Source organism: Orcinus orca, chromosome 15 (assembly GCF_937001465.1).
Source record: "Orcinus orca chromosome 15, mOrcOrc1.1, whole genome shotgun sequence".
NCBI classification, from domain to species: domain Eukaryota; kingdom Metazoa; phylum Chordata; class Mammalia; order Artiodactyla; family Delphinidae; genus Orcinus; species Orcinus orca.
In genome coordinates, this window is record NC_064573.1 from 61,114,020 (window position 1) to 61,125,959 (window position 11,940).

At 48.3% G+C, this 11,940-nt stretch overlaps 2 protein-coding genes across 4 annotated transcripts in view; both read left to right on the plus strand.

Annotated features, from left to right (window-relative positions):
• GNAL (G protein subunit alpha L) overlaps positions 1-11,940 on the plus strand; it is an 89,290-nt gene that overhangs the window by 76,035 nt on the left and 1,315 nt on the right. For all 3 annotated transcript variants that reach the window (XM_033439449.2, XM_049698176.1, XM_049698177.1), the window contains 5 exons: positions 8,706-8,760; positions 9,509-9,582; positions 10,014-10,072; positions 10,331-10,451; positions 11,206-11,336. In XM_033439449.2, coding sequence (XP_033295340.1) covers positions 8,706-8,760; positions 9,509-9,582; positions 10,014-10,072; positions 10,331-10,451; positions 11,206-11,336 — 440 coding nt within the window. The remainder of the gene's footprint in view (positions 1-8,705; positions 8,761-9,508; positions 9,583-10,013; positions 10,073-10,330; positions 10,452-11,205; positions 11,337-11,940) is intronic.
• Positions 862-3,511, plus strand: CHMP1B (charged multivesicular body protein 1B). Its single transcript, XM_004275963.4, has one exon. The coding sequence runs from the start codon at positions 977-979 to the stop codon at positions 1,574-1,576; it is 600 nt and encodes a 199-aa protein (XP_004276011.1). The 5' UTR covers positions 862-976; the 3' UTR covers positions 1,577-3,511.

Consider the following 11,940-nt stretch of genomic DNA (forward strand, 5'->3'; position numbering starts at 1 on the left):
GCACAGTCTGCTGCCATCTGAAAGCCTGCACTTCTAAAGGGTATAATACATAGTGACAGTTTTGATCTACGCCAGTGGGTGTGGGTCCCAGTACTTCACCATCCTCTGCCTGCATAATTTAAAATGACAGTTTCGTGTCAAAATGAAATGTGAGTGAAGTTCCTTGGATATTTATAAAATATCAAACAGAATCATGTCAGCAAAAGATGGGTCTTTTATTACTAAACCACACAAGGATTTTTGTATGTTTGGAGTTGCTGGCAACTCATCTACAAGCTGACCTTCAGCCACAGCATAGACGAGGTGGTCCGCGGACCAGAAGGTATTTTCACCCGCTGCAGTAAAAGGATGTCACAGGCTGCAACCAGATTGTCCTCAAAGACCGAGGCGCAGGTCAGTGATACAACTTTTTCTGTTTCGTACTTTTAATTATTAACGGTCCACGTTCCCCTGAGAAAGTGGAATTTGCCAGAGCAGATGGAGAAGGCTGTGGTCTGCTAACCTCAGGACAGCTTCCTGGTTTCCAGCCTCTGGCCGGACACCTCAGGCCACCAAGTTTGGACAGTTTTTACGTGCAGCTCCAGACAATCCTGTCCGTGCCTACGAAAGTGTGTGGACACGCATTTCCGTTAATTTACTAATGCCTCAGTTCTTTAACAACTGGTGCGGGGGGCGGGGGGGACTCGGTGCAGACCGCGAGCGCGGGGGTCAGGGGGGCCGCGGTAAGCGCTGCAACATCTGGCCGCCTGGGCCCAGGGGCGCCTCGTCCAGGTCCGGGAGCCCCGCCCCCTACGCCGTGCGCCCCGCCTGCCCCGCTCCCGGCGCCGAGCGATGACGTCACGGTCTGCGCCGCGTGCTGCAGAAACGGGAAGTAGGACCAAAACAAAGGAGCGGCGGCCGGGAGCGGTCTTTCTTTTCCTACCTCCTCCGGCTTCCACCTCGGCCCCGGCCGCCGACCCCCGGGAGCCGTCCGATCATGTCCAACATGGAGAAACACCTGTTCAACCTAAAGTTCGCGGCCAAAGAACTGGGCAGGAGTGCCAAAAAATGCGACAAGGAGGAAAAGGCCGAAAAGGCCAAGATTAAAAAGGCCATTCAGAAGGGCAACATGGAAGTTGCGAGGATTCACGCCGAGAACGCGATTCGCCAGAAGAACCAGGCGGTGAATTTCCTGAGGATGAGCGCGCGGGTGGACGCGGTGGCCGCCAGGGTCCAGACGGCCGTGACGATGGGCAAGGTGACCAAGTCGATGGCCGGTGTGGTTAAGTCGATGGACGCGACGTTGAAGACCATGAATCTCGAGAAGATCTCCGCCCTGATGGACAAGTTCGAGCACCAGTTCGAGACGCTGGACGTGCAGACGCAGCAGATGGAGGACACGATGAGCAGCACGACGACGCTGACCACTCCCCAGGGCCAGGTGGATATGCTGCTTCAGGAAATGGCAGACGAGGCCGGCCTCGACCTCAACATGGAGCTGCCGCAGGGCCAGACCGGCTCCGTGGGCACGAGCGTGGCCTCGGCCGAGCAGGACGAACTGTCCCAGAGGCTGGCCCGCCTGCGGGACCAAGTGTGACCGCGGAACCCGCTCTCAGGCGTCCCGGCCGTAGCCACCTTCGAAGACGGATACTCTACGCTAGAAACTCGGAACCGGCCGGAATGCTGAACTGCTCTTACTCAAGATGCTTCTACCTTTGGGTTTTACAGTGCTCTCCAGATACACGAAGACGTCCCAGGCCTTCACTCTTAAATGGATTTGAAAGTTCTGTATAGCTTGTTATCATGTGTATTTTTATAGCTGCCTTTTAACAGATCTGGTTAATTTGGCGTATATGAATCTTTCTTAAAAATTTGGTCAAAACTCTAGTTCCCGTGTATTCAGTATTCTGCCTGAATTACCAGAATTGAAGGTTTTCTTTTTAATTTTGTGTAATCGATAATATCTAGAGTTGACGGGAGGTGATTACGTAGGTTGATTACAGCGCTATCAGCACCTCATTAAGAGATTTATTTCATGGGCAGTGCTATTCTGTGTATCCTTTGTTTATTGTAATCAGATCCAGACTAAAGGTGACTATTCATCTGTTCTCATAACTTACACTAAAATTACTTTACGATTTTCCTGCATAATGTTCAGTTACTGTTTACGTCCTATAAATTTTTCTTATGGTAGTTGTCTTTTTATAACTGGAAATGCCACGTAACTTCCATTTATCATAAGAGAAAAGTGTTCATTTATGGGTTTAAGATTTACAAGGTTTAACGTTAGTATGACAGTTTTTTCCAAGTGAACTTCTCTCTCATGTTTCTAGTTATTTTCCTAATTAGACTTCTTTTAAAGTATGGCAATTAGCATGACAGTCACATTACTCTGACGTTGCCAAAGAACCGTTGATTGGTTTGAGAAAGCCCTGGGACTGTGTGTGTGTAGGTTTTGTTTTTATTTTAATCAAAAATAGAAATAAAATTAGAACTGCATTTTAGGTTCTAATTATTTGCATTTATTATCTTGTCTTAAAAGCAACAGCTCTTTTAAAACCTCGAAAATACAAGTTGGAGTGTTTGGCTTAGCCATGCAAATCCCTTACACATACATGGAGCCACGTGGAAGTCTGGGAAGGACAGATGCAGGGTCAGACAGTAGGCTCGACCCTCTCAGGCCAGAGCCCAGATGTGCTGCCTTCCATCTTTCTGGAATGGTGGTGTGTAAAGTAAAGTAAAAGTGAAAAAGCAGAGCCTGTAGCTACCACTTTCTCAGAGCCGCAAAACATGGAGAACAGCAACTTGCTTTTGCCTTGGCGAGCATATTAATCTAAGTTAAACACTTAAGGATATTTTAAATTCCCTCTTCCCTTCACTGGAGAGAATTCTAGTATTTCAGAAAATAATTAAACGGACTCTTCCAAGCCCTTTGAAAGATTGAGAAGCAAGTATTCACTGTTACAACATGTCCTACTGTATGAATGTGTGTGTATTAAGGGGGGAAAAAAAATGAAGAGTTGTGTGCAGATGAGGACTGGCCCTCGTATGTAAGTGTCATTATGTCTGACGGGATGTTGTTCCAAAGTCTTCTGTAAGGGACATCTGCCAGTCGTCTGCCCCAAATCCTCTTTCTAGAACTTGTTCCTTTTGGTGTCACCTCTCATCCACAAGGTTGCCCAGAGGCAGCTGTTGGTGAGCACAGCATGAGTCCTAACCCCTCTTTAGACTGAAAACATCATTACCACTTAAATAATAGGTTGGTGTTGATCCTTTGGTAAATTGAGGACCCTTTTATAGTGCAGATAATTCCCAACAAAACTAATATATTTTGTGAGATTAAACAATGCTTATATATGCTTGAACTTTCTTAAAATATGTTCATTTCAAACTATATGAATGTACATTTTTATGAAACATAAATATTTTCAAAAGCATACCAGGCCCATGAATTATTTCCTCAGTTTTGCAGTTGATGAAATGCTGGAATATGAACCACAGAAGTTTGTCAAATAAATCATTTTAAACTGCATGTTATTGCATACTTACTGTACATCCTGTTTACAAAGCTATTTCAGGAAAAAGAATTCAGAGGTTGATTTGGTTCAGAAAGCATAGTATTTTTCCAGACTCACCTTTAGCACCTGAATTTCTGTTTGCATGCATATTTCTAGAAGCCCAAGTTGTTATTTCTTTACTGTAATAGTTTCTTCGTGGCAACAAGGTTCTTCCTCATACTGAAACTTGCCTAGGCTCAAGAGAGAATTTCCAAAAGGATCCAGCTCATACCAAGGAAATAGTTCATCTTCCATGCAACTACTAGTATAATTTTTGCTCTTATTTCTCCTTTGTATTTTTCTGCCTTCAAATTCAGTTTCCAAATGGATTTAGAATAAACTTTTAAGTTTACTTTAGGAACTATTTAGTTTATTTCAGTTCAGATGATAACTGCACTATTGGAGACCTTTCTTATTACAGATGCTTCTTCCTGAAGGAGACTTAATGTGTGTGTGCCTTTCAGATGAGGGTGCCATGTGCCCACCCTGCTGTCTTCGATTTGGAAAGGTGCTGCCTAAAGTAAGCACCCATCTGACAACCTTATTCACTGAACATGATCTCAGGGTCAGCCGGACAACCTCACCTCATTGAGCAGAAGTGAGGCACCTCATGTTCTAGATTCCTCCTCTGCAACAGGCATGACACCCTCTTGGAAGCGTTTCCTTAGCCAAAATCCAAAGCTCAGGACCTCGGGTGCTGTTGGCAAAAAGCTGTGAGCCTGTGGTCATTGAACAAACTGATGAGCAGGCCCCCATCTCTTTTTTTTCTTTTAATCAACTGGTTGGAATGAGACAGTGCCTGCCTGGTGTACCGGGGTTTGTTTTCCTACAACCAGATAGTAGGCTCCATGTGGGGCAGGACCAGTGCATCTCAGTCATGGTTCCTGGGCATCAGGTGGTATACCCAGCTCAGTAGGTGTGAATGCAGATCTCCCTTGGGTGCTGTCACTCGTGACCACGCCCAGAGCTCCCCGGTGACAGCATCACAGTGGGTGCAGGGGCCCTCAGCAGAGCCCAGATGTACCCTCAGGACCACCCTGTCCTCTTCCTTCATCGTGTTTCTCCAAATTGAGGTATTTGCTCCTGCTCTTGAGGGTTTGTACATCCTCCATCCCTCCTGAACGGTGTCAGGACAAACAATTCAGCAGTGTTTGTTGAGAACAACTGAATACAGTAAAAGATTTGGACTGAGGTGTGTCAGATGCTGGCTGTCTGGGGCTTCTTTCTAGAAATAAAGACATGCTTCTGCCTTAAACGGTCTTCAGTGGAGTTAGGTAGATAAGGCACAAGCAAAAAGAGGAAAATACACAAGTGTACACAGGTGTGATAGAGTCATCAAGATGAGTAACGTCAGTGCTCTTTGCGCACCGTTTTATACCTCAGCTTATACAAGGGGGGAAATCACGATGTAAGGTGTGCTCCGAGCTAATCAAATCATGAAACAAACTACATGGAGGATGGGATTATAGTGTCCTAAAACTGGTTTCTTTTTTCTTTTCTTCCTTTTTTTTTTTTTGAAGTAGCACTGGCTTATGACACATAAGTTTCATGTTTACAACATTCTACTTCTGTACACACTACAGCAAGCTTGCCACCAAAAATTTCGTTTCCAGCCATCACCTCACAGTCGATCCCCTTCACCCATTTCCCCCTCCCCCTGCCTCGCCCCCTCTGGTAACCACTACTCAGTTCTCTGTATCTATGTGTTTGTTTTTATTTGGTTTGGCTTGTTCATTTATTTGGGGGTTTTGTTTGTTTTTTTATAGTCCACGCATGAGTGAAATCATACTGTATTTTCTTTCACCATCTGCCTTACTTCACTTAGCATAATACCCTCAAGGTCCATCTGTGTTGTCACAAATGGCAAGATTTCCTTCTCTGTGTGGTTGAGTAATATTCCTTTGTGTGTGTGTGTGTGTGTGTGTGTGTGTGTGTGTGTGTGTGTGTATAATCTTCTTTATCCATTCATCTGTCGATGGACACTTAAGGTGGTTTCCATATCTCAGCTATTGTAAGTAATACTGCTATGAACATTAGGGTGCAGATATTTTCTGGAATTAGTGTTTTTATTTTCTTTGGATAAATACCCAGGAGTGGAATTGCCGGTCCATAAGTAGTTGTTCTGTTTTTAATTTTTTGAGGAGTATCCATACTGTTTTCCACAGTGGCTGCACCAATTTACATTCCCATCAACAGTGTACAAGGGCTCCCTTTTCTCCACATCCTCACCAACACTTGTTATTTCTTGCCTTTGATAACAGCCATCCTAACAGGTGTGAGGTGATATTGTGGTTTTTGTTTGCATTTCTCTGATGGTTAGCAGTGGTGAGCATCTTTTCATGTGCCTGTTGGCCACCTGTATGTCTTCTTTGGAAAAATGTCTCTTTGGCACTTCTGCCCATTTTTAAATCATGTTGTTTTTTTGTTATTGAGTCATGTGAGTTCTTTATATAGTGTGGATATTAACCCCTTATCAGATATATGATTTACAATTACCTTCTCCCATTTGGCAGGTTGTCTTCTTGTTTTGTTGCTGGTTTCCTTTGCTGTGCAGAATCTTTTTAGCTTGATGCAGTCCCACTTGTTTATTTTTGCTTTTGTTTCCCTTGCCCGAGGAGACATATCTAGAAAGATACTGCTAGGACCAATGTCAAGGAGCATACTGCCTACATTTTCTTCTAGGAATTCTGTGGTTTCAGGTCTTGCGTTCAAGTCTTTAATCCATTTTGAGTTTGATTTTTATGTAGGGTGTGAGGTAATGGTCCAGTGTGATTATTTTCCATGTAGCTGTCCAGCTTCCCCAACACCAGTTATGGAAGAGGGCATCCTTTCTCCACCGTATGTTCTTTGCTCCTTTGTCATACATCAGTTGTCCATATGTGTGTGGGTTTGTTTCTGGGCTCTCAATTCTGTTCCATGGAATTGGCTTCTTAGAAGAGGTTGGGTTCAATCTGAGGCTTCAAAGAAAAAAAAAGTGGGGATTACACAAAGGTCTGAAAAGCGAAAACTACGTGGGGATTTGACTGGAGTGGAGGGTTTGACCTCAAGAAGAACAAGGAAGAGATGGGACGCATTGCAAAGGGCTCGGAGGCCAGATTCAGGGTTGACTTCACTGAGGGCGGGAACAGGATGTGAGTCATCAGGTGTGCCATCCAGGTGACAGGAGAGGACAGGCCAGGGCAGGGGAGGAAAAGGCATGATGCTTCTCAGACATCCAAGGGCACATGGGTCACTCATCCACCCCGGCTCTGGCTCAGCCGCAATCCCGATGCCCAGGCTCTGGTCCGAGGACCACCTCTGACGTGGCCTGGATCTCAGCCCTGCTGCACATTAGATCAGGCTGATGCTCTGTCACTACTGCTAACGTTTTCCTCCAGTATTTTTTACATCAAATTTTTTACATCATCATGAAGTGAATTTCAGTAAGACACTGAGAACAGGGTTTTACTTGTGTCGATTTAAAAAATGCACAACGTGAGAGTTGCGAGTTGTTTTATTTGGGGCAAAATGAGGACTACAGCCCGGGATACAGCATCCCAGATAGCTCTGAGAAACTGCTCCAAAGAGGCAGCGGGGGAAGGTCAGTATATGTGTGATTTTGGTGAAGGGGGAGTACATGCAACTGAGCACATACTGTTTTGCAGAAGGTTTCTGCTAGTCACGAGGAGCAGTCGTCACCATGAAGGATTTTAGTGCTTTTCTAGATATGAACAGATACAAGAATTGGGCTCATAAAATCGGCTTCTGAAAACATCCAACTCTCTGAAGACCTGTTCTGCCAGTTTTTCCTGGAGCACAGAGTGCCTCATTTTTGCTGTCCACCTGAACTCCTTTCAGGGGGTGTTGACAGTCAGCAGCTGCAGCAGCACAAGAGTTAATCCTTGTAGAGGTAGATGGCAAGTGCCAATGGAAAATGCCAGTTTGTAGTTGACACTTGGCTTGACACAGCTCCAACTTGCTGCATTTTTCATAAAAGAAATCATTTTAAGTACATTTTAATTAAACGTCGTTGGTGCCTTTCCTGAGATCCAGTTGTTCAAAGGCATCTAACAGGATAGCTTCATCTTTTCACCATTCCCCCTTCAACCCCCGCCCCCGGCCCACAAGAACCCGAGTTACTGGGGTGGCAGACAGATGAGAAATGAAGAGTGAATTGCTGTTTCGTGCCAATGTCGAGCAGAAGGGGATCCCAGTGGCCAAAATAAAAACACTTCTGTAAACACAAATATCCTCAGCTGTAGCAGGAAACAGTGAAGAGAAATCAAAGTAAATTGCCTTTTAACTGCTTTCCTTAAAGTGACCATAAGGGTGGGGGTGGGGTGACTTTTCTTTTTAATATTTATTTATTTACTTATTTATTTGGCTGCACCGGGTCTTACTTGCGGCATGTGGGCTCTAGTTCCCCAACCAGGGATCGAACCCAGGCCCCTGCATTGGGAGCACGGAGCCTTAACCACTGGACCACCGGGGAAGTCCGGGGGGTGACTTTCTATAATTGTATTTTGTTATTGTCCTGCGACTCTTTATCTAGTGGGAGTGAATGGTCTACAAGTGGAATACTTAGATCTTGTTAATTTTATGGCATAACAGGCAGTGGTATATTTAGGGACAAAACCTTTTAAATTTTAGTCAGACAAAATTCTGTGCATGATTTGGAAGATCCTTTTACAACTCCTCTCTCTATATATTATCTTAAGAGCCCCCGTTTGAAGAAGTCCTACTACAACGTGTGGGAAATGCTCACTGGTTAACCAGCACTGTGTCTTCCTGTGTCGGTTGCAGGCTGGGCCTCACAGCCCCCTGCTCACTTCATCCCACAAATATGCAGGGGCTGGGCTGCCCCACAGGTGCTGGGGAAACCCGGCCAACAAGCCAGATCTGCCCTGTGGGTCCCACATTTGGAGGGAGAGACAGACGATAAACAGAAAGACAAATACATGTCAAACCTGTCAAGGGAGGGCAGAGGCCTGGATCCCCGCTCCCCCACCGTGACGGATCAGGACCCTCAGGACTCTGACCTGCTGGGGAGACATGTGTCCAGGAAGAACGCGGGAAGCTGCTGGCCCGTGGCTGCCCCATCCCCCTGGGCTCGTGCAGGCCCTGCACACCTGCCCCCCAGCCCAGAGGCGTCCCCAGAGCGGTCTCAAGCACGTCTGGCTTTCTTTTCAGCTTCCTGGAGAGAATTGACAGCGTCAGCCTGGTGGACTACACGCCCACAGACCAGGTAGGTAGGGTTGGGCCGCGACCACCGCCCGAACCAGGGGACACTGTACCCTCGGGGCCCAGCCATGCCCCTCCAGGAGGCTCCCTGCGCGCACCCCCCCCCGAGGTCTGAGCTCCTGGTCGTCCCCTGGAGTCCATCCCTCTACGAGGCCGACCCTGGGAGCTCAGTTACCCTGGCCTTGAGCCTGCCCCTCGAGTCTGTCCTCACACTTCTCATCGGGCTCACATGGGCCACCACCCTCCACTTCCAGAGTCACTGCGGTGGCCAGTTTACATCCTAATAGATCCGGTGACCAGGAAAGAAACCCTGACACCTGACAGGCCAGCAGAGGTGTCAGCCTTGAGAAGCTGTACGGCTTTCTCATCATCTTTTACCTTAGAGACTAGAACTGTGAGAGGAGAGAGAGTGAGTCTGATCCGGAGCGGCAGCTGGCGGGACGGGCGCCTCTCCCCAGACACTGGCGGGCTGTTGGGGACATGGTGTCAGTAGGGAACACTCAGGAGTGATTACAAGAAGCTTCTGAAGGAAATAAAAGCAGAGCCATCAAGTCTCCAAGACCAAACCAGTACATTAACTGTGACTTTCTCCGGGGAGCGAGACCAAGAGCATTTGTCTCTTGGTCTCTTAAGTCCTGTTTCTTTTCCGATGGACAGAATTGCTGTTTGGGACACTCGCAGCCTGTGGCTGCCCCGGGCTGTCCTCCTGAGGACAGGGGTCACTTGTTTGCTTCTCTCTTCTCTGCCCCCAGGACCTCCTCAGGTGCAGAGTTCTGACGTCAGGGATTTTCGAGACACGATTCCAAGTGGACAAGGTCAACTTCCAGTAAGCGTGTGGGCAGGACCCTCCCGCGGGCCCCCCAGGCCTGGGGTCGGGGAAGCGGCCTGGATACCGGGCGATCCCGGGCCTGCAGTGCTGCAAACCCGTGTGCGCGCCTGCAAGCCCAGGTGTCAGTGCAGGGAAGGGAGGCACTCGAGCCCGGTGGCCTCAGTCAGGTGCAGAGGAGGAGGATGCAGGCAAGGAGCTGCCCAGGGGGAAAGAGAGCCAAGCAGCCACTGATCACAGGGCTAAGGGCTGGGATCAGAGAAATACCGGGGTGTGGACACCCATCTGGGCCAGACTGGGGAGGCCCCGCTGGGTGCGTCTGCAAGGTCACCTGGGGAGCAGAGCCACGGGCCAGGGGGAGGGAGAGAGCAAAGGACGGATGTCCTCCCGCCCCCGGCTAACGGCACCCCCCAACCCATGTTCTCCCCCAGCATGTTTGACGTCGGAGGCCAGAGGGACGAGAGAAGAAAATGGATCCAGTGCTTCAACGGTGATTTCTCCCTCTCTCAAGAAAATGGGGACAAACCCACACTCCCTCCTGCTGCTGTGTTTCAGTAGCTTTCAATCCACTCACCTATCAAGTGTCTTAGTCCCATGAATACGGAAGTTAAGCATCCTGGGGTCACACTGTCTCTGCTAGTTTCGGGGCCCCGGGTCAATTCTGCGATCACAAGGGAGCTCTCCCTGGACATGGGTGGCTGTAACTGCTCTAAATAACCAAGGTGCCTCCCCCACTCCTCCCACCCAGATGTCACCGCCATCATCTACGTGGCCGCCTGCAGCAGCTACAACATGGTGATCCGGGAAGATAACAATACCAACCGCCTGCGGGAGTCCCTGGACCTTTTCGAGAGCATCTGGAACAACAGGTGACAAGACAGTAAACTCAGTCTCCCGCTGCGTTTAAAAATGCCTCTGGGCTTGCTTTCATCTTTGTTCTCTGATGGAGTCCTTCCTTGTGATAAATCTTCTAAAACCATAAGAAGCTTCTTTCAGTCCATTTAATGTAGAGATTTACTTAAGATGGGGGTGTGAAGCTGATGGGACTTTGTCACGAAAATCCAGAACTCTGATTTGGAAGCCTAAGGTTATATACGGTTCAAAATTGGTTTCGTTTGGTTTTTAAAATGCAAAAAGCGCCCATTTAAAACATCCGCTCATGACTCGATGACCCCTGAGCCCCTCCCTCGACTTGTCAGCGAAGTGACAGGTCCCCACCCAGACCCTCAACACCCAGCTCCTCGCCCAAGAGCCGCAGATGCCCTGCGTGACCATCTATTCTGTTTCTGTTGTTGTGAGAGCTTTAACTTCTCCCGCTTTTCTGACCCTTTACTAGTAAATTACACCACACAAATCCGAGCGTTATTTATTCCTGATGTGAACCTTGGCTTTGGCGCCAATACAGCCCTGTGGAGCTGAATCCTCCTCCTGAGAGTTTATCCTCATGAGGGAGTCTTGTGTGCAGATGGAGTGGGGGCTGAGGTTCCGGGGCACCAAATAATCCCAAGCCCGGCGCCTCGTCCGGAGGGCAGCACGTTGTCCTCTCCATGGATAATGCCTGCGACAGAGGTGCCTGCTCAGGCAGTGGACCCACACCTGTGTGTGTTTCCTGCTCCTTTCCAGGTGGTTACGGACCATTTCCATCATCTTGTTCTTGAACAAACAGGATATGCTGGCAGAAAAAGTGTTGGCAGGGAAATCAAAGATTGAAGACTATTTCCCAGAGTACGCAAATTATACTGTTCCTGAAGACGGTAAGATTCCAAAATAAGTATCTTGTGATTAAGGGAAAGAATTGTTCTTTCCATAGCCCTGTAACTGTAATTCCTACGGTTCTGATGAATCTAGAAAACTCAGTTAATTTAGATCAATCTTCTTGACTCCTGCCCCACCCTTAGCTTCTAGAGTATTAAAATGTCCTTAGGGTCCCATTTGTAAAATTTTCAGAGTTCAGCTTGGTCCACGCTGAGCAGGAGGAGGAAGGGCAGCTTGACGTGAATGCGGGGTTTGCAGGGAAGCTCTGCCTCCTGGGGCCCCGTGTCGGTCGGTCCGCCTGGACCTGCCTGCTGACCCCGCACAGTGACTGACCGGGAAGTCGCTGTCTGAGTCACTCCGGCCAGGCCCGCAGGGACGGGCAGCAGTGACCTCTGTCCCGAGCTGCCCGCTGCCGACCACCGTGTTGAGGCCTCTGTCCCCAGCGATGACTTTGGCCACAGCATGGTGACTTCATCGGGTGACCAGCCGTCCCGGGAGGCTGTGAGGCTCCTGGTACGTGGGAATTTCAGTGCTGAAGCCGGGAAGGTCCCGTCTGGCAAACCTGGAGGAGTCGGGACCCATTTCCAGTGGCTGCTCTTGGGT

What these genes read in the sequence shown, in the direction of transcription:
- CHMP1B (XM_004275963.4), top strand. Translation starts at nt 977, where the DNA reads ATGTCCAACATGGAGAAACACCTGTTCAACCTAAAGTTCGCGGCCAAA.